General features: G+C 41.3%; 1 protein-coding gene across 1 annotated transcript in view; it reads left to right on the top strand.

Moving 5' to 3' along the window:
- LOC136879281 (maternal embryonic leucine zipper kinase) overlaps positions 1-27,081 on the top strand; it is a 544,919-nt gene that overhangs the window by 351,042 nt on the left and 166,796 nt on the right. Inside the window, exon 10 of the mRNA XM_068228854.1 lies at positions 7,983-8,163. Coding sequence (XP_068084955.1) covers positions 7,983-8,163 — 181 coding nt within the window. The remainder of the gene's footprint in view (positions 1-7,982; positions 8,164-27,081) is intronic.

Below are 27,081 nucleotides of genomic sequence, written 5' to 3'. Positions count from 1 at the left end.
GCTATTCCGCATGCCTCCAGCGTGACCAGCTCTGGTATGTCTACCTCCATGTGCTTGATGTCCTTCCTTACCAGGACTGCCACTCCTCCAACTTTGTTAGCCTTATCGCTTCTGTGCATTTTGTAGCCTCTTATAGTGAACTTCCTCCCCGGAGGGAGGAAGGAAGGTCTCTGTTAGGAGAGCTACGTGTATTGTGTTCGCGGCTAGGAAGGCTTCGAGTTCATATTTCCTAGACCTGACGCCCTGGCAGTTCCATATTAGAACTCGAAGCTCCTGCGTGTTATTGTTATTGTTATTATTATTATTATTATTATTATTATTATTATTATTATTATTATTATTATTATTATTATTATTATTATTATTATTGTACCGGGCGGTACACCTCCACGCCGCTAATTCAAACTTTGCGCCAGTTGAAACTCCCCTACTGGAGGAAGTCTGAACTTTATCTAATGTTTTAATTTTCAAGTTTCTCAGAAGATGTCACTACTTGGAAATTTTGAAGTTTCTGAACTGGGTCGTTTTCGATGTATTTTTGTTTTACCTGTAGTAAGAAGTGTGAACTTTCTCTTCTAGAGGACACTACTGAAGAACTACAATGGTGCACCCTAGTGCGAAGTGAAAGAACTGTTTTTTGGAGAAATTTTTATTTCAAAAGTTTGTTCCTTGTTAAATTTCTTTCTGTTATTGTTTAAGTTGGCTGTATAACCCTTTCTTTCCCCTTGTTTTGAATTTAGCCAATCCCGAATTTCTTTAATTAATTTATAACCAATCAGGTGTATCTTCTCCAACTTGAATATCTTGCTTAACCCTAGCCAATAAAGTTTTTGTGGGCGGGTGTTCTCATTTCCGAAACGCCTCGAACTTTCCGCGAGAGTATATAAACTGCTGATTTTCGGGTCTCTGCGCCACTTCAGTACCAACTTTCAAAGTGTAAAGTACGTAGCAGGGAGCGGGAAGCGCCTCTTTCTTCGGGCAGCAGTTCAACAACAAGGTAATGGCCATTTAATAACTTCTTTTCTTGCTAGCTCAGCAGTTTAACTCTCGGGGCGGGTCCGAAGTTTTTCCACCATGTAACTTTTCCCTAAAATGTAAAGACTCTTTGTATCTATTCTCTTGTAAGCTACATATTGGGATAGAGAGTGCTTAACCCTCTCGAGCTCCCACTCATATTGTTTTGAGGTGAACTTATTTTCACAACCAATTCTTCCTTAAGGTAATGTAAATCGTTTCTTTCTAAAGTCACCTCTTTAGTATGGGATTAGCCCTTGCATTAGCGGCCTAGAGCCAGTTTAGGTTTTAAACAAAAGGTATTAGGAGTGCTGATCGCCTCCTCTCAAATTGTTATTTTGGAGGTCATGTGATTAACCTTTTTTTTCACTTGATAGACCTTAGTAGGTTGGGTATTTTACCCCGGTGTCTATGTCCTTAGAGGACAACTTGAAGGTGGAGTTTGGTGTGGCCTTTGATAGGCTTAAAGTTGAGAGCGAGTGGCTCTTTTTTGAAAATTGAGTGTGTATGCCTCGATGAGGCTTTTCTGTGTAATTTAGAGCAAGTGCTCCTGGGCATGAATGGGGTTTTCTGCCCCTCTGTTAAATCATGTTTTGGGGTAAAGTTGGGCTAGTTGCCCAAGAATTGTGAGTCCGGGGCTCGAAGCCCAAATCCTGTTAATACTGTAATTGTTCTTTGTTGCTTTGCTACTCTGTACCTGCCATGCTTGTTATTTCTTGATTTTGAAAAGAAAATATAACCTTGTTAAATTTTAAATTAACTTTAATTTCGTAGCCTGAGACCTGTTCACCCCCGCACCTTCTTTCACCTCTGCTGTTCCACAGATACCTCGGAACAATTATTATTATTATTATTATTATTATTATTATTATCTTCGTTGGGTTGTTCAGCCATCCGGGGTTAGGAGTTCGGAGATTGCATTAGCCAGGTCCCTTAGCCAGGGGTAGGGGAGCATGTTGGCCATCATAACCCCAGTGGTTATGGCTACCGACAGGTTCAGGTTCGGAAAGAAAGTTTTCAGGATTTCTTCTATCCTTTCCCTGAACGCCCTTACTGCCATGTTCCCCGCTGGCTGTTGTGCCTGTAACGGTGTAGTTGGTGAGACTGGTGTGGTGAGAGGTGGGGGCGAGGGGGGTGGTGGTGCGGATGCCGGCTGACTATCGGCAGGTTCTCTGCGGGGGGTGGAGCTGGCCTGGGGTGGGCCTTCTAGCAGCTCGGGAAGTGCTGGCGTGGACTTAACCTGCCTTTGTTTGTTTGCTTGGGGCTGGGCCTTCTTGTTGTTCTTGTTTGAGGTCTTAGCTCGAACGGTGGTGGGGGCTGGTTGGGCTGAGGGCCCGTGGTTGTGTTTGCCTACCGTCCGTACGGGCTTGAAATTTAAAATGCCTCCGCCTGGTGGGCGCTGGTTGTCTGAAGGACCTTGCTTTTGGCCCTTTGTGCCTGACGGGCCTGCGAGACCTGAAGGGTCCTTTGTACCTGATGGGCCTGGGTTCCTTTTGCGTGAAGCGCCTGTGCCTGAGGGGCCTGCTTGGGCCTTAGGGTTGCCACGCTTATTACCCTTTGGCCCTTTGCCTTGATGAGCGGCTTCGTAGTCCTTGCGGCTAGGACAGTCTTTAAAATTGGCCGCGTGTTTTCCCCCCGCAGTTAGCGCACTTAGAGTACGCGGGGTCGTTGCCGTGGGGGCAGTCGCGGGACAAGTGCGAGGCGGCGCATCTGCGGCATCTGGGCTCCAGTCGGCACGCCGCCCCTGGATGGCCATGCCTCTGACACACTCCACATTGGGGGCCAGTGGCTGGGGGGCGGTATGGCTCGACCGACACCAGCATGTTCGCGAACATCCGCATTTTCCGCAGATTGTCCGCGTCTGGGGTGTCCGCCACTGCAACTAGGAATAGGTTGCTCTTGGCTGGCCTGTTCCCTGCTCGCATCCGCACAACGGAGAATGCGGGGATATCCTGTGCTTTCAATGCAAGCTGGATTTCGTCCGCATTACTTCCGTTAACGGAGGTCCTCACTACGAACCGCTTCATAGTGCCATTGGGCAATATTCTTACAAATGTAATATTTAGCCGTTTTAGCACTTCGATAGCGGTTTCATAGCTCTCAAAGCTCGTCATGTGTAGCCGGATCGCTTCATGTGCGTCTACTCTCGGCCTAGAGAAATAATATTTTCTCTCTTCATGCGGCAGCTTTTTGAGGAGCTCCGTTTCGAGTGTCGTAGTGTTGGTAGTGTAGACCGTAAGGGGTGGGGGGGTTGACCCCTTACGGGTGATCTGTTTCTTCTGTTGTGGTGGTGGAGGTGGGCTCAGACGAGTCTGCCTCTTGTGTGTGGAGTGCTGGGGTTGGGTTGAGCCGATAGATGTTTCGGTGCTACTATCGACTCGGGTACTTGGCTTATTTCTCCCGCCTGCCTGGGCCTTGCGGCTCAGGGGCTGAGTTACTTTTCCTTTCCCCTTTCCCTTCCCCCTCTTCCTCCCTTTTGCCTCCCTGAAGCCGTCACCCTGGTTTCCCGGCTGGGTGGCTGGGACCTCAGGTTCGGTCACCCCGTGCTGGCTGAGTCTCTCTCCCTCGGAGCTCTCAGATTCGGCCTCCCGGGATGCGCCTGAAAGGTCGATCACCAGTGGGGCCTCGTCCGACTCCGAGTCCGAGTTTCCCGCTCGCGCGGGTGGGGGTTTGACTTTAGTTGGCGCCATCCGCCGAGTCCGTTTCTCCCTCTTATTCCTTCCCTTGTGCGCTGTTGTCTTCGCGCTCGGGTTTGCGGAACTGGGTCCCGCTTTCCCGGCGTCCGACTGGCTGACCCACTGGGTTGGGTTTGAGGGTTCGGTTCGTGTTAGGGGGAGGATTAGCCTCCCTTTTGTGTTGGTGTTGCTCCGCAGCCGCTAGCTCAGTGGAGCCATACGACTGTTCCTTCCCGTGTTCGGGTTCCGGCACATCAGGGGCTAGCCCCGGTTCCCGGTCGCCCGAGCACAACGTCACGCACTCCAGCTCAGCTTCCAGGCTTCGCCTGCTCTTATTTCGGGGGTCAGCCCTGTGGCTGGCCGGCCGATTGGGGAGCGGCTGCACTGGTATGTGCGAGCTGGCTTGTACTGACGGGGTGGTAATCGGAGATGTCGTGGTGGTGGTGGCGCACGCATAGTTGCGCATAGCTTGCACCGTCAGGTAAACGTTTCCCGTCAGGTTTATTTGCTGTGAGTCAGGGGCAAGGCCTGCTCCCAGCTCCTGCACATTTCGCTTCCTGCTCTCGGAGCACGCTAGGCGCTGAGTCACCTCCAGCTCCCGCTCGGCCGGGTCATTGACCCGAGCGAGGGCCGGTAGCGACAAGCTCTGTGCGCTTGTAGCATTCCACCCTGCAGACATATTCAATATATTATTACTAAACAATATATTGCCGGTGGGAGTATTTGGCAGGGGGCGGCGCTGTGATAACTGCGCTTTCCCCTCCGCTGATGTATTGACGGCCGTAGAGTGGTCAGAGTGCCGTAATAACGACAGCTCCTCACTCTCCGTCATTTCTTGAAGTTCTTGAAGTTTTGTCTGTATGGTTCCAGGCTTGCCGACAAATTGCTCTTTACGAAGCGTAACATTGCTCTTTCTAGAAAAACAAGCCTGGTCCCGTGTGTGTAACTGTTGGGACATACGAAATCGAACTAGTGGACGCGGGATTATCCCTTGTTACGGGGGTCCCTGGGCCACAGAATCCTTATCTAACCCTAGGTACCGAGAGGCGGTAACCGGTTGGGACAGGTAGTGTAGTCTCTCGAAGTTCTCGGTGAAAGGAGAGAGAGAGCGCAGCGAGAGGCACGTACGTGCTTCCCCTACGGCAGTCAACTCGTCCTTGTTCATTCATTCATTCATTCATTCATCCATTCAGAGCGTTGTGTTCCGTTGTACATAACCCAGAAGCGAGATGTTTGGCAACTCCAACAAGCAACACTTGCCGGCCAGCAGGCTTATCTCCATGGCAACCGTACTCCCTTCCCCCCACCCAGGCAGGCAGTAAACTGACCTCCCTCTAAGAATTGGCGGAACGTATCCTTCAATATTACGACCATAGTTTTGCGTGACTTTATATCGTAATCTCCGGTTTGACGTGGAATCCGAATCTTAAGGACGTGATCTTCCATTTCAGAAATCCAGCTTGTAGGCTATAGGGCAGGATTCGACTTTCGGCCGCCTTGATGTGAAGCCAGTAGCAGTGCCACTCTGGTATCATGATCCTATTATTATCCGTACATCTAGAACGGGGCACAACGAATACATAACTTCTAGTATTACATTTATACGCTTTCACTTATCTTTCTCTCTTTCTCTGGCTTTTATCCCACATGGTGGTGGGGTAAGCTTTCCACTTCTCCCTGTCGATGTCATCATCCTCGGAGAGTTTGCATCACCGAATGTTCTTGGCAACTGCATTCACCCACCCTATTTTGGATCTGTCTCTGGATCTCCGCCCAGCTACGGGCAGGTACAATACCGTGTTCCCGATGTAATCGGAGGGTTTTCTTCGAGCATGCCCAAACCAGTGCTGTGTCTTTTCTTGCAGCTTATCAGGGATGTCGCGTACGCCAAGGCTACCTCGCACACACTCGTTGCGTATTCTCTCGCTCCTTGTAACGCCGTACGTCAACCTCGGCATCTTTATTTCGGTCATCTGTGCTGCTGGAATGTGGCTCTGTATCTTGGTCCAGGTCTTACTGCTTTGTATACCTGATCTTTCAACTCCACAGGCATTGTTCTGTCACATGTTACAGCAGTTTCTTCAGGCCATTTCAGCCACACTGCTGCGAAGCGGTGTTGAATGTTGTACTCAAGTTTTCCTGGACTATATACCCAAGAACCTGTACTGCTGACACTTGGTGACTTGTTGTCCATCGATGGGAATAGGATTTTCTTGGGCATCCGGTATATTACATGCCATGTATTGGGTCTTGTGAACACTTAACATTCATCCATTAAAGATTAGTGTCCTAATTTGGAGACTGGGCCTGGATCATATTTTAAATACAATGCCAAAGTCACACTTTGTAAGTGTCCGGATCCATGGCTAAGTGGTTAGCGTGCTGGTCTTTGGTCACAGGGGTCCCGGGTTCGATTCCCGGCTGGGTCGGGAATTTTAACCATAATTGGTTAATTTCACTGGCACGGGGCTGGGTGTATGTGTCGTCTTCATCATCATTTCATCCTCATCACGACGCGCAGGTCGCTTACGGGAGTCAAATCAAAAGACCTGCACCTGGCGAGCCGAACATGTCCTTGGACACTCCCGGCACTAAAAGCCATACGCCATTTAATTTTTTTTTTACTTTGTTTGTTAATGAAGAGGGTTGTTAGGTGATATTTTGCAAGCCGTCCACTTCATGACCGTATCGATGAGTACAATCAGCAAATTAATTTAAAAACCACCTAATCGCTACTTTATTTTTTGCCTTGGGGAAAATTAAAAATACATTAGTACACACAGAACATGTTTCGACCAGATGTATAAAGATAGCTTAGATGTAAACATTTGGACTGTAAGCACATTAAACCTTAAAACTATGTCCCCTGGGATCTAAAAACTATTGCCCTAGGTGCTCTAAAAAAAAGGGGAAAAGGGGGGGAGGGGGCGTGCTTGGGTGAGTTTGGGGGGTAAAGTAATGTGTGGATGATACTTAAATTACAATTCGCGTTTACAGTTGTGTTTAAAAAACTTAACTAATATACGTATTTAAAATATTTAAAAGCGTCTGTGGTGATACACTTTTCGTAATCACAGTAGGTGGCATGAATAAAAAACTCAATGTTTGTAACAGTCTTCAGACATTTGTGAGAAGGATACATAAATTAAAATTCGCGTCTACATGATGTTAAAAAACTTATTTACTAATAAACATATTTGAAAAATATCTTCAAGCGTATTTGAAAAATATCTTCAAGCGTCTATGGTGAGGCACTTTTTAAAAACACTTGGTCTTGAATAAAAAGTCTATGTACAGTATATTCCAGTCTTCGGGTATTTGTTGTTTGAATTTTGTATTGAGTATCTTCAGAGAGAGAGATTTATTAAAGAAATAAATCATCCGTCCTCCAATGAGGGTGACCATTTGGATCCGGAATACAGTTTCAATTTCAATGGTTTAAAAATATCAAAAGATGAACATTTACTCGTTAATGCTGTTATCTTCTTTTTTCCAGGGTTAGTTGGGGAGGAATGTAACTCACGTTCTCAGGTATAGGTGGAAATGAATGATTTGCAGCGAGTCCCTCAGTATCTGTATTACTATTTTTTCTAGCTCGCAGAATGGTAAAAGACCGTGTTGACTATTTGACTTGCTAATATTGCTCTTTAGATTGTAGTAAAAGGATGTGTTGATTGTTTGAATTGCAAAGGTCCCATGGTAGCTTCTCTGTTATATAAAATGGCGGTCTTCTGATTAGGCCAACTTGCCTCACGATCTGCAACCAGCAAGAGATCGTAATATATTAAAATATGGCATAAAATAGAAGAGCTCCGAATTTAAATAGATCGCGGGAAAAGTAATGTATTGAAAATGGTGTTTCTTAACTCACCTTATCCGGAAAGATATTTATTCCGCGCTGGCTTGGGGATCTGTCTTTGTGCACGACCTAGTGTAGTAGCAATGTGACACGGTCTGATTGTTCGTGCAATCCTCCGGAGAAAGGGGAAGTAGAGTGATGTCATATAATACGTCTCGGTATGGTTTTCGGAAAGGCCGAGGGGTCGAAATCTTGTCCCGTAGGCGTTACGTGCCAGTAAATCTACCGACACGAGGCTGAAATGAGCACCTCCAAATATCACCGGACTGAGCCAGGATCGAATCTGCCAAGTTGGGCTCAGGACAGCGCTGTACTTCCTGAGATACTCAGCCCGGCAGAGAGAGCCTTCAGCACATATCAGAATTTGATGTTGGGCCATAATGCTTTCTAGAATATTTTTTCTCCTTTCTTCAGGACGTTTGTCTTTGTTGCAGGAACGGTAGCACGACTGGGTGTATGAGTCCACTGCCAGGCTCTCCACGATGTGCTCGCAAGGTCCTGGACAGCCTCGAGCGCAGTCTCAGTCGAGTGCGAAATGTGCTGACGCCGAAGAGAAGAAACCAGAGAGCGGCGACGTCCACTGGTCCACCTCAACCTGTAATCGTCCCTGCCAAAGTGAGTAACCGAGTTTTCTTGAATTCTCATAGATATTAGTCAGTCTATTCGAACTGAAATGTTGGTGTACGTTTTAAGTTTTCGATGCTGGTATGTTGCCACCACTGAATTGACCGGTGAATGGCCGATGGGAATGGACTCACCTTTGCATGTGGTAATATCACCGAATGGCTTTGCGTGTCCTGTCCACCTCATGTATCACCTCATATCTCTGTCTCCTCATCTCTTGTTGTTGACACTACTTGTTTGTGGAAACTTGTGTATAAGGCGTTCTGAGCAGCCGGTTTTGTGAAAAATAATGTCGCTGTGTGCTATTCACGACTTGCAAACATGCTTCGTACTCGTATGTAGCCCATCGCATGAAAGTATCAGGGATGTAATACAGTACTTCAAAATTGTTATGTGGGAAGCTTCTGACCCAAGGCCTATTCTCAACAGACACTGAAAGCGAACACAACGTTACCGTGACGCCTTGAACTCATGTTAGAAAGCATACACAACAAAATACGTAAGCGCAAACGTGAACGTAAACGTAACATAATAACGTGGCAGTTCGCAAACTTGGAGCTTTCATTTATTTAATTTATTTTCCGGGTTGAACCGTGTTGTACTTGTACGCATATCACGTACAGTTTGCCGACGTTTCGAATACATTGCAGTATTCATTGTCAAGGCGACTGAAATACCCCTACTCGATCCGAGGTAATCAGTCTCCCAGGCAGAGTTACACTACTAGAGTGGCCTTGATCTTGGCCTTTTATATCCTAGCCTATCTGGCTGGCGTAAGCCCTGGCTGTCTCGCGAGGTTTCTGGAAAGTTTATGTCACAGCCAGGTAGCGGGGGCTTGCCCGCGCTGTTATGTAATGGGGTTGCGGCCCGTGTGTTTATGTTGTGGTCTGTATGTCTTAAACTATGGCGCAGGAACATTCAAGAACACGTACTAAAATGGAATCAGTCTATGAGAAATTGATCGTTCCGGTTCAAAATCACCCTTGTCTTTATGGCAAGAAAATAAATATAAATCCAATAAAGATAATTTGTTAATTTTTCCCGGTCATTGTCCCCAATTTCGCGCTAGAGGTTGTGGAAATTCTTTTGGTTCATCGTCTTCGTCTACTTCTAGATTTCTTTGTAAGACCGCAAACACAAACTAATACATCCTTGAAACATAAATGACACTGTTACATCGTCATTTATCGTGGAAGCATCCTTTTTAAATCGGATTCATTTGTTGTGGCGATGTTAGTCTTCATTATGACTTATTGGTGACTGCTTATGTTGGTCTCATGCGTTTATGTTCTCGCTGTAGTATTAAGGTTTTCATTGCGAATGAACCTTCACTCTCATCTGTTTTAATCAAAAGCTATATAATGAACTAAGAAACCATAGATAAAACAATTCGTGAATTTGGAGTGAAAACTAAATTGGCAAACCTAATACGTGAAACACTTGCTGACACAATTTCAAAGGTGAAATTTATGGGTGAGATATCAAAACCTATTAAGATAAATACAGGGGGACGGCAAGGTGACGGTTTGTCAACTGTGTTCTAGAGAAAATTGTAAGAATTTGGAATGTAAAGCTTAAAGAACAAAACATTTTGCCGGTAACTTCGGGGAGAAAAAACAAGGCATTGAAATAAATTGCCTAACATTTGCAGACGATGTTGCTATATTGTCAGAAAATCTAACAAGTGCAACAACACAGATCAATTTCTTGGAAGAAATACCCAACAAGACAGGTTTGAGAATGTCCGTAGAAAAAAACAAAATGTATTACAAACATCAAGAACGCTCCAAAATGTTTGGCAACAGATATTGGTCCAGTGGAAAGACTAACGAAATTCAAATATCTGGGAAAAATAATTTAAGAAAATGTTGTAGACCATTCTGCAGTAGAAAGGGTACACAAGATGGAAAGAGCATATGGTATCACAAAGAATTTTTATAACAAAAAGTGTCTCTAAATATCTTAAAATAAGACACTACACTACAGTGGTGAAACCGGAATGCTTATATGCAAGCGAATGCCTGGTCCTAAACTATAGATTAGATAAACTTGAGGTACTAGAAAGGAGAATAATGAGAAAAATCTTAGGCCCTGTGTAAACAGAAGTATGGAAATTAAGATCTAATGATGAAATATACAGGAACATAGAAAACATAACAAACACTGTAAGAACAAGGAGATTGCAATTTTTCGGACATATTTACAGAATGGATGATTCCAGACTAACATAAAGGATTTTCAAGTACCATTGGGACAAAAGGTCAACATCTAGCTGAATTCCAGAAGTAAAGAAAGATTTAGAAAGAAATAATATAAGAGAAGAAGAAACTATGGACAGAGAAATTTTTAGAAAGAGGGTAGGAGGTATGGAAGGATTCCAAGGAAGATTGAACAAGAACCCTTGTGCAAAGTGGTCCGAGGACAGAAAGAAATAGCATAGTGAAAGGATGAAAGAATATTGAAAGGAGCGGAAGAGAAAACAACAAAGTATGACGAACTGAATTGAAATTGGCACGTGGTCCTTAGCAGGCCTCATCGGAAATAAGAAGAAGAAGAACTAAGAGTGAAAACTTAATACCACAGAGTGAGTGACTGCGCGGTTTGAATCGCGTAGCTGTCAACCCCACTGTCGGTAGCCCTGCAGATGGTTTTCCGTGGTTTCCCATTTTCCCATCAGGCAAAGGTACCTTAATTAACGTCACAGTCGCATCATTCCCACACCTAGCCTTTTCCTATCCCATAAGACCTATCTGCATGGGCGCGACGTAAACAAATTGTAAGTAAAATAAAAATAAAATCATTCAGTTTAATTCAAGTGACAAAATACGTTCATTTGATAATAATAATAATAATAATAATAATAATAATAATAATAATAATAATAATAATAATAGTAAGACGTAGGCCTACGTAATCGATTAAAAAACGAACAGACCGCCTCATTGGAGATTATCAGGCAGGATTCCGAAAAGGAAGATCCTGCACAGAACAAGTCGTAAGCTTAAGAACCCATTCTACAAATTCTCAAAACCAAACAGTGATCACCTTTGTTGACTTCAAAAAGCCGTATAATTCTATAATTAGGCAGACACTGATCAACGCATTAGAGGAATTCCAAGTCGACAGGGAAACAAGGGAATTTATGAAACAGACTCTTTTTTTTTTTTGCTAGTGGTTTTACGTCGCACCGACACAGATAGGTCTTATAAGTGACGATGGGATACGAAAGGCCTAGGAGTTGGAAGGAAGCGGCTGTGGCCTTAATTAAGGCACAGCCCCAGCATTTGCCTAGTGTGAAAATGGGAAATCACGGAAACCATCTTCAGGGCTGCCGACAGTGGGATTCGAACCCACTATCTGCCGGATGCAAGTTCACAGCCGCGCGCCTCTAACCGCACTGCCAACTCGCTTGGTAAACAAACTCTTACCAACACAAGATCAAAAATTCTATTTCTGATGGAAATTTTTGAACCGTTCGAAATCAGAACCGGTGTCCGATAAGGAGACGGATTATCCCCACAACTATTCAATCTAGGTTTGGAAAAAGTGATTCTTCAGTGGAAAAAAAAAAAACGAAACTAAAGGGATAATAATTGGTCAAAGAAACCCCACCTCGATTGCTTAGCTTTTGAAGATCACCTTGCAAACCTTTCCGAAAACAGACAAGAAGCAATCCAGTCCATAGAAAGAAAACTTCATGAAATAGCGGCCAAAAGCGGACTCCAAGTTTCATTTGAAAAGACGCAGTATTTGGAAGGAGCTAAATCACGATTCGATAATCAACTATTAATAACCAAATTTGGAAAAATGTTCCAAGTAGATCATTTCAAGTTCTAGGGATAAATCAGGAAGCAAAGAACAGCTAAACTGCAAAGAGCTTACAAAATCACCCGGAAAGGATACAGCAACATATTTACATTTGAAATGCAAAATTATGACACTACATCTCAGTCATCAAATCAGAGGTAGGTCACACACACACACACACACACACACACACACACACACACACACACACACACACACACACATCGAAAAACAAGAAGAGAGGGAATGGATAACAATAGGCTGACATAGAAACTTCTAAACCTAGCACTAACGCTGAGAAATCTCAACGATTAGTTAACTTAATCGAAATAAACGAAGATTTACAAGAACTTCGTATTACGGAAGAAATCATTCAAGATATAGAAGCTTAGTAAGCAAACGTAAGTTTGCAGAGAGACTTAAAAGAACACAGAAAGGTAAATAACTCGGTGAACGAGAGATTGGGAAGAAAAGAAGAAACATTGTACTTAATAAGTTCAAACATGCTCCTTAGTTGGACATATGTTTTATTATTATTATTATTATTATTATTATTATTATTATTATTATTATTTATTTCGGGAATATCGTGGAACGCAGAGGTGTAAGAAGGTGCCGGGGTGATTAGGCGGATAAGGAAATGACCAGAGCATAAGCAAATACAGTAGAGACAATACGCGACACTGAGCTAGATATCGAGGGACAGCTATTGGAGTTCGCTCTAGCGAGTTGACCTGAAAACTGCTGATTGTGTCATAACAGCACGTGTATTTTTGTGTGAAGTTTTTGGTGTTATTTGTGCGTTTTCAGTGAGTTGACATAATTAAATAGTAGCGTGTGTCATTCCTTGATATCTCCTCTCAACATGAGGGGAAAGATATGTGCTGTGTTTGGCTGCAGTAATTATGAAGTAGAGAAGAATGCGCGGTCGTTCTTCAGGTTCCCTCGTGACAAGAAAATGTAAGTAATATTGTGTTTGCATATATATTCTTCCGGTTACAGAGATTTTTATAGTACTTCATAATCTTGACCTGCACGACCCATATTTTAATTGGCTTAAAATGTAATACGCATATTTTATTGTATAGTGCAGCAGTTAACCTTCAATACCGATGTGTTGTTGTAGGTGTGATCTGTGGGTTTTGAAATGTCACAGAAGTGATCTGGATAAGGTGTAAAAGAAAGAAGGGACGTTACGCATATATAAGAATTATAAGATCTGTTCAGATCATTTCCAGGCCAGCGACTTCAAAATTCCTCGACTATAAAGTCAAGGGTATGTTACATTTTTACTCTAATTGTACGTAAATATTCCTCAAACAATCACTATCGACAATATTTTCATACTTTTCTTTCTTTTATCCCTCTTCTCAGATTAAAGCCGGGATTTTATAGATTTTCTTTCTGTTAGTAGGCTTCATGTTAAGAGGAAAATTGTCCAGCGTATAAATGTTAATTCATTGCATCATGTGTGTAAGGAATGTGCCAATATTTTTGTTGACAAGTGTTTTAATATGATGATACAATGCTTTTAAATGAGAAAAAAGAAAAATCTAGCCGTGAACGTTCAGGCAGGAATGCTAAAGTTAAAAATGTAATGCATAAATGAAAGATCAAACCATTTCACAGCAGTCCATTTCACATCTTGTTTATATGTCTAATTTCACTCTTTGAATAATAACCTTTTAAATAATTCTTCATTAATTTATCCAGAATTGCTTTAGCAACTTCGAAGTTAATATCTCAATAACACTTTCTTTCTAGACGTAATTTATTTATCCATTTCCGTATATACATTTCCATTGATATTTGAATTTAGCGCGATTCTTTCAGGTCAAGTCACTAGGAGCGCCACCGTCGAATTGTCTCCCATTTTAGCAAGGCTAAATCCGTAAGTGTCGCGTATTGTCTCTATTTTATTTGGCATAAGTTAAGGCATTACATTTTTAAGTTTTCTTTCTTTCCTCCTTTTCTTAGTTTAAATTGTGATAAATTAGAAAATTTGAATGAACAACAACAATATACAAATGAGCTCGTCAGTTCCCACAACAACAATAACTTAGTCATAAATCAGGTACAAAATTAGAGAGAACCAGCTGCTTTTCTCATATGAAGACTGGATTAGGGAATTTTCATTGTAATGGTAGGCCAGCTTGCCTGCCGTCAGTCACAGTCAGGTTGGGGACTTTTTATTATAATGGCAGACACTCACTCTCCGCCTGCCTTAATCGATTCTAAGAAAGACTCTCTTACTGGTTTTCCCAACTGAAATGAACCTGGGTCATTACAATGACGTCAGTAGGAATTGCGCGATTAAAAGCAATGCTTTCATATGAAATAATCGATTGAATGAAAAACCACACATTTTCTCACTTTTAACGAACAGTACTACGCTGCCGAACTAACAGTCCAAAGCTACAGAGCTGGAATGACCAAGGCGCAGACATCCGTGACCCGTGAATAATCTTCGTCCTTTTCTCGGCGGGGGGTGGGGGTGGGGGGTCGAATAGTGGATAGTCCCAGGGCAAAACCTATGCCCGTTTACTTATCTGTTTCCTGGGAGTACCCGATGACTCGGAAAATCTCAATTCACTACACTAGCGGGGGAAATAACTATCTGACGTGGAGGCAGTTTTTCCTCCAAGCCAGAGAAGAAGCCACATCTTCGCTGCTGATATGGAATAAAATGAATGTAGATTTAATAAAAGTGAAGAGGAAGAACCTTTTCTTAAGAAACGGCTCTTTTCAGGGTTGAATTTTGAGTTATTTAGTGAATTGTAGTACTACAATTTGGAATAGGCCTAAATTGTAATTCTAGACCAGTTCCTACTACTACTACTACTACTACTACTACTACTACTACTACTACTACTACTAAGTGAGCCTCCGACTTAAGTACGCACACTGCTAATTCAAAACAGCGCGTCAGAGTAGGTATCGAATAGCTGGAATACTATGATGAACCAGTGTGTTACGTACCAGCAGTATGAGAAAATGTATGAACTAGAGGAATGGCATGCTAAAGAAGAAAGTTATCTAACTCCTCAGCTATTTCCCGCCAATATTCAGTTAGGCTGTTATACTCGGTTGAATGTCAGCATAAGAGACAAAGAACATTAAAACAAACAACGGTCAGTGTAATGTTATTGTTGATCAATGTTACGCGCTTTCGATATTGTAGGCCCTCACATTATTTTTTTTCTTCCGGTTCTGAAATACCACTCCTATCATAGTCGGTACGGTAAAACTGAATAAAACATAAATAATCGGAAATTGTATTCTCTATAACTTTTGTTATGTAGTACTTTTCCATAGGACCAAGAACATAGGTATTTAAAATTTAAATTTTAGGTGCCTTCCCCTAAACTACCATTTCACCCAGGGTGAATAATATTCTTTATAGCTTAAACTGTAGTTTCTTATTCCCCGACTCTATATACCGATTTTCATTAAATTCTGTTTACCTATTTTCTCGGGGCTCGGCATTGATATGGACTTAGCAACAAAAATCCAAATTCATGAATATCTGTGTTATCATAGCCGGTACGGTAAAAATGCATAAGACGTAAATGATCGGAAATTTAATTCTATATAACTTTAGTTATGTAGTATTTATCGATATGACCACTAATAATATAAATATTATTTGAGAAATAATTTTAGGCCTTCCCCTAAACTACCATTTCACTCAGCGTGAATAAAATTATTTATAGCCTAGATTGTAGCGGCTCACCTCTCGACTTTACGTACCGATTTTTATTCTCTTCAGCCGTTTTCTCGTGATGCGTGTACATCCATACAGACAGATAGACAGACAGACAGACAGGAATTATGGAAAAGTAAAAACTGCATTTTCTTGTTACGGTGGACATGATGGATACAGAAATACCATTCTTTTCAAATTCGGAGCAATGTACAGACAAAACTCTTATTTTATATACCGGTATATAGATTATCAACGTGATCATGTACAAGTGGATGAGCATTGTAGCCCCGAACATAAGAGCATGTTTGTTCCACTGATTTGATTTACATAGCCTAGGGGTCTGAGCTCCAAAATTTAATATAGTCCAGCCTCTTTACAGTCACAGTTCTCTACACACTGGTCTATAAACAGGGGCAATGCTTGCCCATTCTAAATGGCCTTAATGACAGAAAGGGTTTAACATTATCGGCCATGAACAAAAGGCTAGGAGGCGAAACACTTGCTCTCATTTTAGAAAAAACCTTAAAACCCTAAGCGGGCTTATGGCTCGAAGCTTTGTTCTACAGAGGGGTGACTAAACGAGAAATATTAAATGCCAAAACTGTTTTAAGAATTTAAGAGGTTTAGAAAATTTTAGTTTCCCCATACCCAGTTGAATGGGAATCAACAGAGGGTAATCGCACTTTATTCCCTTAGTTTACATGTTTTCGAGCCGGGATTTGAACAGAGTCCTCAGAGTTGCCAAAAATCTACATTTGAACAATCGAATAGAACTATACATAAAATGAAAGACGTTTGAATCCTCCGCCTCAAGTTATCTGCTGTAACTATCGCATGTTTAAGAAAATTCTGCCACTTCCTTCTGTAGTAGGCCTTCCGAACGCCAACTTACGGCCCCTGCCTCCGAATAACACACCGCACTCACTGAACTGGAGCGATGAAGAGGACAATATGGCCTTAAAGTGCCTAGCTTTCATAGCATTACGAGGGGAAGTTTCCAGAACTCTTTACAGATAGGCTGGATGCCTGTACACACCACCAATTCTAATTGGCTAGAGGAAATATTCACGAAATTCCTGATTGGTTAGTAACTAAGGAAGAAGGAAGCAGTAAGAGTGTTGGCAACTTTGACATAAGAACAAAACAATCTTTACAAACTTAAGGTTTGCCAACATTGGAAATTGAAATTTCCTTAAGAATTAATTGTCCTTAATCCTCTCAGAGGGGGCAATTAGGCCGATGGTAGAGTCATCTTACAGTTGCAACCCAGGTATCTTGCGTTACATTAGTTTCAAGTTCCATAACACAGATGGCCTTATATAAGGCGCGCAGATTAACGGGACGGAGAAGGTGTACCCCCGGTGCAGTTATTATTTGAATACTTATTCTCCAAGGAAGGTAGCCCTATTTTACCTAAAGATATTTTGGGTCCGTAGTTTATAACAATGCAATATTAAAAGCTGTTAATACAGTACCTTGTAGAACAAAATACTGCAAAGAATATTACAGTGAGTTAAAAACATTGCCTACGAAATAGATCAAAGCTGAAGCACAACACCTTTTCACAAATATATAAAAAACTGGCGGAGAAGAAAAATACATTGCAGTAACCGAGGTGTTCTTTCCTTTGATAGCGTGTAGTGGATAATAGATAATTAAATGAGCTACTGTTTGTTCTGATTGGCACTTACAAAGGTATCCTTCTGGTAATGATATTGTAAACCGTTGAAAATAACTTCTTAATTTACCATGTCCATGTGTAAGTATAAAAGTGGGTTAAAGATTTTGAAGTTAAACGTTTGCTAAAAGAACAACTCCCGCGTGACATGTCCCTTCGTGCTACAGAGTTCTATCTCTCTTCCATTTCACTTCTAAGTATCTTCTTCACGTGAGATACGTGGAGAAGCTGAAATCTGTGTCCTATCGAGCTGAGGATCTTACTGACATGTCCGCTCTCTCATTTCCAACAGTTTCAGCATGACCTTTTACCCAACTAAAACAGGTATGCAAGCTGCTGGCTAAGATTAAATTCCTAATGTGTGAGACCAGTGGGTATAGATTATAGTTGTCTCTTACGGTGGTGATGGAAGATTGATAATCACCGGATATTTGAGCACTAAGCCTATAGGTGTTTCGTAAGCATCACCTTACTGCCTTTTCTATAGCAAAGAGTTCGGGTTGAAAAATGGCGGTAGAAGGTGCTAGCCTGTACCCCTTATTCAAAAATTCTGAAATTTTAATATACACAACGAATGAGCATCCTACATAGATCGTTTTGAGGTCTGAATCAGTTACCCGAGACCCGCCAGTGTATATCAAGATGTACATTGTTGCAGGGGGTTACCTGCAAGCGCTTATCGTACAAGCCAGGATGGCCTGACACCAAAAAGTGTGACTTCTTTTCCACATCATCATGACGTGTTTGAAGAGAACCGTTGTAACCTCTCTTTAAATTACTAACTTTTGGACATAACGAATTAATAATAATAATAATAATAATAATAATAATAATAATAATAATGGCTTTACGCCCTACTGACTACGTTTGTAGCTTTCGGAGACGCTGAGTGCCCGCATTTTGTTTTGTTTCGTAGGCGTTCTTTTACGTTCTCTAAATCTTGCAAGACGAAACTGATGTATTTGGACAGCTCATTCTGTCATTTGTAATATTATTGATTCAAACCATAGAGCACTTGCTTCAACGTTCCTGTGGTAACGTTTTGAATGGATTGATTACAAAATGTGTGATATCGATTTGAAAAGGAGTAACATTCAGATTGTCGCGTGTAAGATCATAATAAATAATGAGAGACAACTTTACAACAGTCAGGTGATGTGGTGGTGGTGATTGTTTTCTAAGAGGAAGCAGAACTGCGACCATTCTGTTTCCAGGAGAATGCCGTTATCGCTGTGATATTCAGCGTTATTTGAGTCGCACCTTCTTGTAGCCCAGGGTTTAGCATGGCTTTCCGTCCGGCGGGCCTCGGTTTATTTCACGACTCTCTCAGGAATATGACTGGTTTGAGGGTGAAAACTAGGTTAGCCTCGGAAGTACCACAGCTGTCGATTGCAGTGGCATGCGGTGAACATATTAAATGTGTTACCCCAGCTGCAAAAATAATATCTATCTCAGTCCCAGTTGTCTCTCTAAATCCAACATTAGTATTCTATAAACTCACTTGATAAGTGGAAATATAACAAGCAAACAGATCAGATAAATAAATAAGACCATTTAGGTAATAAAAAACGTATTAAATTATAACTCACTTCAATAAGAATATTTTCAACCTCATATTCGCACATATTTTCAAATTGGTATTCACGGCAGTGACGACACCGTCATAATTTAAGTTACAGCATATTTTAAACAATGTACTGTGCCCGCTCAAAACCTGAGTCCCAACCAGCATTTATCTCAGGGGGTGCTACGGTCCGAATCTATCGCAACTAATAAAGAATAGAAAACATTATGAAGATATAAGATCTCCAATTAAATGTATGGGCGCCATCCAATCAGTACTACAGGGTTGAACGGGACACTCTAATCATTAACTTTAAGGCTCATCATAAAAAACACATAAAAAATATTTTAAATCAGATCAAAGGGAAAAATAAGAAGGCTCCGGTCTAGGAATGGGGACGGATATTTAAACGGTCACCAAGGGTTTACTATGCTACAAGAACAAGAACCTGGAACTGTTTCCTTGCAAATGCTAATAATAATGTTATTTGCTTTACGCCCCACTAACTACTTTATAAGGTCTTCGGAGACGCCGAGGTGCCGGAATTTAGTCCCGCAGGAGTTCTTTAACGTGCCATTAAATCTACCGACACGGGGCTGTCGTATTTGAGCACCTTCAAATACCACCGGACTGAGCCAGGATCGAACCTGCCAAGTTGGGGTTAGAAGGCCAGCGCCTTAACCATCTGAGCCACTCAGCCCGGCTGCAAATGCTAAAGGAGCATTTTATTTATATTGAAAAATTTTACACACAACAAAATTCGTTGACCCTTAATTTTCCGGTTATTTGGCAAATCATTCCTGAAAATTTTGCATAATATTTTACACTTCTTACCACCCATCCATTTGGGTGGTGGAACCGTTGATTTCTGAAAGTGTCAGTTCGACCCTTGTGAACACAATGACCATTGATGGTCATGGACCAATTACCTGTTGGCCAAGTGGGCGCGGTCACATGAATCATGTCATCGCCTCCACTTTTATTGAGACGATACCAACCCGGGATACTACAAAACTCTCCCCGGGTTCCTAAACAAGATATGCTAATCGTTAATTGAAGGAAACGACAAAGGGACTCTAACCTAATGGTCCAGATGTAGGGATTTGCCATCACTTTACAAATAACAAACTTATTATTTACAACAACGTGACATTATTACGTTATTTCGCCAGCTGACTTCCCTAGTATCATTCAACGTCATCATCCGAATTACTAAAAAAATTTTTAAAATTTTATTATTATTATTATTATTATTATTATTATTATTATTATTATTATTATTAGAGATCATGATTATCGTAACCCGTAATCCTCACTGATGTAATATTTTAATTTCATTTTTCACTATTATTATTATTCTCAAAATAATTTAAGGAATTCTTATTCTTCAAATTATTATTATTCTCAGAAATAATGTAATAAATTCTTTTTCTTAAACTTCTTCAAATTATTATTATTATTATTATTATTATTATTATTATTATTATTATTATTATTATTATTATTATTATTATTATTAGTTTGAAAATTCTATATTTTAAATGTAAGTGTTCCACGGCAGTTCACTATTATTAGGTTTAAAGCATAACCCCCTTTTACAATTCTGGTTTAGTTTGGCACTTAATCAATTAAAACATGATTTACTTGGTATATTATTATTATTATTATTATTATTATTATTATTATTATTATTATTATTATTATTATTTCGAAATTTTATATTTTAATTTCAATATTACGTGGCAGTTAACTATTATTATGTTTAACATATAACCCTTTACAATTCCGGTCTAGTTTGGCACTGATCAATCAATTAAAACACGATTTACCTGGATTATTATTATTATTATTATTATTATTATTATTATTATTATTATTATTATTATTATTATTTCGAAAATTTATATTTTAATTTCAATCTTTAGAATTTAGTCACATATCTTAACTTCCAATATGCGCCACCAAGATCCGATTTCATATCGGTTGGGACATAATAACGGTATTCGAACCCGCAACCTTATTTTCGTACTGTCGTTAATTTAAGGGAACACAATGTCCTCCCAAGGCAAATCTCAAATCCCATGGCACCTCGCAGTTGGGGAAATACATCCAATCTCTGCAAGTGTTAAATTATTCCTTCCATTTCATTCTGAAGTTCATTTATTCCACTGGAACTCTTCAAACATTTAATTTATTAATTAATCTTCGGTGCGTGGACTCCTACCACTCATGACACCGGAATCAACATATTATATCGATGTAGGCCCCAAGATCCATCTATTTCTTCATCAACATCAGTACGATTCATTTTCATCTCATGCCGTATTTTTGTCCCACACGACTTCCGACCTCAAAATTTGGCTCAAACCACTCTGGGCTTTCAACATAGCGTTACCCTCATGTACAAGTGCCTCTATCGCTTTTGACAAATATTTATAATTATTATGGAGTCCAAAAACGTTAAATCAATAATTAATGGAAAACTCACTTTTACTGCCCGAATTAAAGTATACACGCCACGTTTTATCTCCACTTTGAAATTACTTTAACTTGCAATCATTCCATCAAACTAGGCCCGTGCCATTATTCACAAAGCATTATTATTAAACACGTATTTACACATTACCCATGTTCATTTATTACTCCGATACTTCTACTGAATATTATATTTCTGTCCACTGGCGAAACTTCGCGGCACAAATAATCATTGATATTTACGGACAATTCAATGGACTTCATTCCGTCCCACAACAATTAAAATCACTTGGCAACCCTCTACCTCTGGATAATCCTACTACATGCCTTGATATCTATAAAGTTTCCGATAACTGAAACAAACCACATTTGAGCACTTCTAAAATGAATACTAATCTTATCTTTACGTGAAACGTGCTCCTATGTAATCACAAACCATTCAAGCACTTGAATAAACAAATCAACCCTACTCTACTCAATTAAATAATCAAAATTATGATGAGTGCTTGATCTAATTATGTACATATTAATTAGTCCCTTTGTCTGTCTATCTATCTATGAATTTATGCGACCCGGAAACGGCTCGTTTCACAATCAAGTTACCATAATTAAAGAATATGATTTCCTCCCGCTAACGATAGCAATCTACAAATTTATATTAAGGGATACTCATCTCAGTCTGTAGTTTGCTAAACCGGACGAAGAGCCAAGCCCCATCCGGCTTTAGCACTGCATCCTACTGATATTCATGCCAGCTTGAAGAGGTAATCCTTGACACTTTTTATGATTACACATTTTATATCTTATAAAAACAAAACAGATAACTTTTGCACTTGTAATAATTTGCACTGTAACTTTAACATTTAACACTCTTGGCTTCTTATCTAGCCCACTTAATGTAAATATACATTATTCGTTCCTTTCCTGGACGCTAGGAACACGTAATATCTCGGTATCACTTTCAGCGGTCCGGCGCGCACTCGATTTCTCCTGTCTCACGTTTGCGTAGCTGACCAGGTATCAGTTATTAATTGACTGTTTACTTGGTGAAATTCCGTCGAACACCCACGACCGTTCTCACGTAACGTACTTCCTATTCTTGATATGAAACCTCGCACTCCTATCCGTAGGTTTTGTTTTAATGAGTTCTGTATATATTCGAACTCCTGCTAGTATACTGTTTAAGACTGTAATACGAACTAATGCACGTCCTGGATCACTGTGCTACGTAACTTAATAAAATCTCAAACAATTCTCCACGAGTAAGTACGCATCCTGGCGTAGTAACAGCACGAACAATTTATCACAAGTCAGTTACGCACCCTGGCGTAGTAACAGCACGAACAATTTATCACAAGTAAGTACTTCCGTTTCCACGACCCTGTATTTATATTCGTTTTACCTCCCCTCCAAGTTCACGAGAGCTCATCTTAGGGCATGCAGTTCCAATATCCTCATACGACTAAATGCGGCCCTGCCAGTAGCTTAAACTTGGGATCCACTGATGTAATTATGTTATTTTAGCCTCTATGCCAATTCTCAAATAATATCGTTCGCTGGTAGTTAACATAATCGTGAATTTAGCTCCTGTATTCCAGGCGGGGATTTCGCTCCGGTTTGTAGCGTCACTTGCCTGCAGCCAATCAACGGATAGCGTCCATGAATTCTCATAATTACTCCGGTCATTCTCCCTCATTTAATAGCTTTTATTATATTATGAGGCATCTAAATTTCACCTTATCTCGAATTTATAAATCACTTCCTTCTATAACTTTTATCCGTGGAGTTAATGTTGATAGTGCTTCTTACAATACGAAGTTGTTGTGCCTGCTTCTGGCCTGCGAATTTTACGATTGGTCCAAGCTTACGCGGGACTGAGAAGTTTCATATTTTTTCTTTAAGTACCAACGTTGCGTTCATCCCTCGCTAGTACATTGGAGAGCCCCTGACGTCATTTCTAGGAAATCTGCACACGGCCCATCCGGTGTTTCGTACTATAATTTCGCCCGCGGCTCTGAAATTTTTCCACTGACTTGGAAATAACTCTTGCCTTTCTCTTCCCCCTTGTCACAATTTCTTTGAGAATTCTAATTCTGCTGGCCATTGTATTTCTTAATCTTAGTGGAGACAACAGTCTGTGGCAGGTTTCACAATACCATCTCGGCCTGGCCTGTACTTACAATATGTAAAGTAAGATATTCTTGCTTCTGAAAATGAAACATATATTCTTCAATAATTAATTACTATTGAATGACGCCTATCACACCCCCACCAGGTGGCATTATTTCCCGCGCTGCGTTTTCAAATTTTGTGCATACATGAAATTTTTAATAACTTTGGAATCAATATAGCGTCATCAATTGGTTTCTGACATCCCTCTAAACTCTATCAGTTCTTTGGCATTAACAATCTCGTTCCGTTGTTGATGATTCTCTCCTTGAAGTGCCTCATTCTCTTGTTGTAAGTGATGAACCATTTCTATGAATTCTATGACATCGCTGTCTGGGTTTCCACATTCCGAGCAGGTCCTGGCTATTAATGTAGGCCGGATCATTTGGACATCTAATTCCATGGCTTCTTCCTCTCCTTCAGCATCTTCTTCTTCTTCTCCTTCCGCATGTTCTTCTGCCCCGTCTTTTTCTTCTTCCATACCCTCTGCTGGCGTGTGGTACAATTTAAGGTTCGTGGCGTTGTACACACTTTCCGTGGTACCATCCAGGCTCTGGACTTTGTAGGAATTATTCTCGTAACTGTGAATAATTTTGAATGGTCCCACAAAGTCGAGAAAATTTGTGGTACACCTTTTGCTCTGGATTTGATGGCGTCGGCTTCTTGACTAACACAAGCTCGCCTACACTCAACGGGCAATGAAACCGCTTGTTCCTCAGCCTCCTCAACCTTCTATCTGCTTGCACTTGTAGGTGTTCACGCGTCTTAGTCACGCACATCTCTTGCGACTCTCGCGGATCCGTCGGGCAAACGATGACTTCATGCCAAGTTCTGGCTGGAAATTGGTTATGGTGAACCACCGCAGGTATCCGTCCCGTAGCCTCGTGCATGGGGGTATTGATACATTCCGTGATTATCGGTAACACAACAATCCATCGCCAATGCGCTTCTGAGCAGTAAATCCTACAGAACTTGGCGATCTCCCTCATGATCCTTTCTGGCGAGTTGTCTTCAGGATGCCGTATTGAGCTCAGTACATGTTTGATGTCTAGCCGGTGTAATTCGTTTGCAAATGCCAACGACGTGAATTGACTTCCATGGTCAGTCAAGATGAATTTCGGCTTACCCATGGTTGGGATTATGTGAAATATTATTCCCTTCAATACAAGTTTAGAGTTTGGTTTCTGCTTGGGATATAGCGCCACGAATTTGGAAAACATGTCTAAGCTTACTAAAATGAATTTGTTTCCCCTGCGGGCCTTTGGCAAGGGGCCATACAGGTCCATTGCAAACATCTCTTTTGGCTCAGTAGCTAACAATGGACGCGGCGATTGTTTAAGCAAGAATGGATTAGGTTTAATTCGCTGACAAATGTCACATGTTCGCAATACATCTCTGACATTTTCGTTCATTCTATTCCATACAAAGTTTTCCTGGATCGTAGACAACACCTTCTCTATTCCACCGTGGCTTATGATTCGGTGAACGTCATTTACCAGTGCCTTTTGGACCTCCGAAGGCACGGCTATCCTCAGCTTCGTATGGTTTTCATCCACGATTTTGTGCAGAATCCCATTGAAGTAATGGTAATTTGGAGCTATTTTTCCTGCTCCAATAAACTCGGGACTGCCAGATTGCAGTTTCTAGGTAAATAAATCAATCAATCATTAAGTTGGTAAATTCGCCCCTCTACTGCAGCGTTCCGATTTCCCTCAACTTTTCTAGAACCTCACGATCCTCATCAATCAATTAATTCCAAGCGATGTATCGCGAAATCATCTGGGTTTGGGTTACGACGTAATATATCCGCCAAGACATTCAATTTCCCTGGGCAGTGTTCAACGCTAAGATCGAACTGTTGAACTAACAGAGCCCAACGGCTGACCCTCTCACTTGACATATTTGTTTTCATTGTGAACGTTAATGCCTTGTGATCTGTACGAATGATAATCGGGAAACCATAGATTATCTTTCTCCAATATTGCAAGGCGTTGACGATGGCCAACATCTGTAACTCGGTGATGGTGTATTTCGTCTCATGTTTCCGCGATTTTCGGCTCATGAACGCAATGTATGTTTTCTTGCTAGAGTTTCTGGTCCTTCTTGTAATAGGACCGCCCCGATCCCTATACGGGAAGCGTCCGTGTGATTGATAAATTTTGATTCGTAGTCTGGATATCCGAGTTTTACGCTCTGTAATAGCCTTTGCTTGGTATGATGAAAGCCTCTTCGCATGCCGAATCCCACTTTCAACGGTTGTTCTTTCTGAGGAGGTCTTGCAATGGTGCCACGGCCGATGTAGCAATGGTGCCACGGCCGATGTATACTCCGGGCAATGATCCGCGAAGAACTGACACGTACCGAGGAACTGCCTAATGTGTTTAATTTTGGTAGGTTTTGGGAATGACATGATTGCTTCTAATTCAAGCGATTAGGTCGTACCCATTCTCCGTCAACTAAGTGACCCCAAAACAGAACTTCTTGACACAGATTGGATTTGGGTAGATTTACTTTGAAGTTATTTTCCCCCAAATCTGTGAGGAACTCATCGATAATTCCTAAATGCTCCTCTAGAGTTTTTGTGGCTATTAAAATATCATCCACACACCGAATAGTTGTGTCTCTGACTTTAGGGCTGAGGTTTCGATCAAGAGCGCGGATAAGGACTGATCCAGCGTTCTTAATACCAAACGGAAGCCTGTTAAAACGTATGTTTGCTGGTCAAATAAAAATCCAGTTAACAATTTTGATTTCTCTCGTAATACTATGTGATGAAAGGCCTACGTCAGATCAAACGTAGAGAAGAACCTCATGTCGCTGAATTTCTTTAAAATTTCTTTAATGTCTGACACTTTTTCATATTCTGGTACCAGTCTCTCATTTATGGCCCGTGCGTCCAGACAAACACGCACGGAACCATCGAGTTTTCTGACCACCACTAACGGGTTCAAGAATGGCGTAGGGAACTTAGGTATAAGACCTTCCTTCTCCATGTCCCTAATAGCCTCCCTGACTTGCGGATAGAATTTTTTCGCGACCGCGACCTTTCTCTTATAAGGGGACCAATCGTTAACATTTTTTGCTAGGGGGCTTTACGTCGCACCGACACAGATAGGTCTTATGGCGACGATGGGATAGGAAAGGCTTAGGAGTTGGAAGGAAGCGGCCGTGGCCTTAATTAAGGTACAGCCCCAGCATTTGCCTGGTGTGAAAATGGGAAACCACGGAAAACCATTTCCAGGGCTGACGATAGTGGGATTCGAACCTGCTATCTCCCGGATGCAAGCTCACAGCCGCGCGCCTCTACGCGCACGGCCAACTCGCCCGGTCGTTAACATTTAACTCATATTCAAAATTTTTGATCTTCCCCGGTTTCGTGCCAAATGTGTCCCAATGTTTTCTGAAAATGTCTGCTAATTTTACCTTTCCCTCTGGATCTATGTTTGCTTCATTAATTTTTCCCTCAATATTCATCTCACAATCCCCGTCATCTTCTCCCATAGTTCCGAC

This window comes from Anabrus simplex, chromosome 8, assembly GCF_040414725.1.
Source record: "Anabrus simplex isolate iqAnaSimp1 chromosome 8, ASM4041472v1, whole genome shotgun sequence".
Taxonomy (NCBI): Eukaryota; Metazoa; Arthropoda; class Insecta; order Orthoptera; family Tettigoniidae; genus Anabrus; species Anabrus simplex.
Note: the sequence above shows the minus strand (reverse complement) of the source record. Positions and strands in the feature narration are given on the sequence as shown.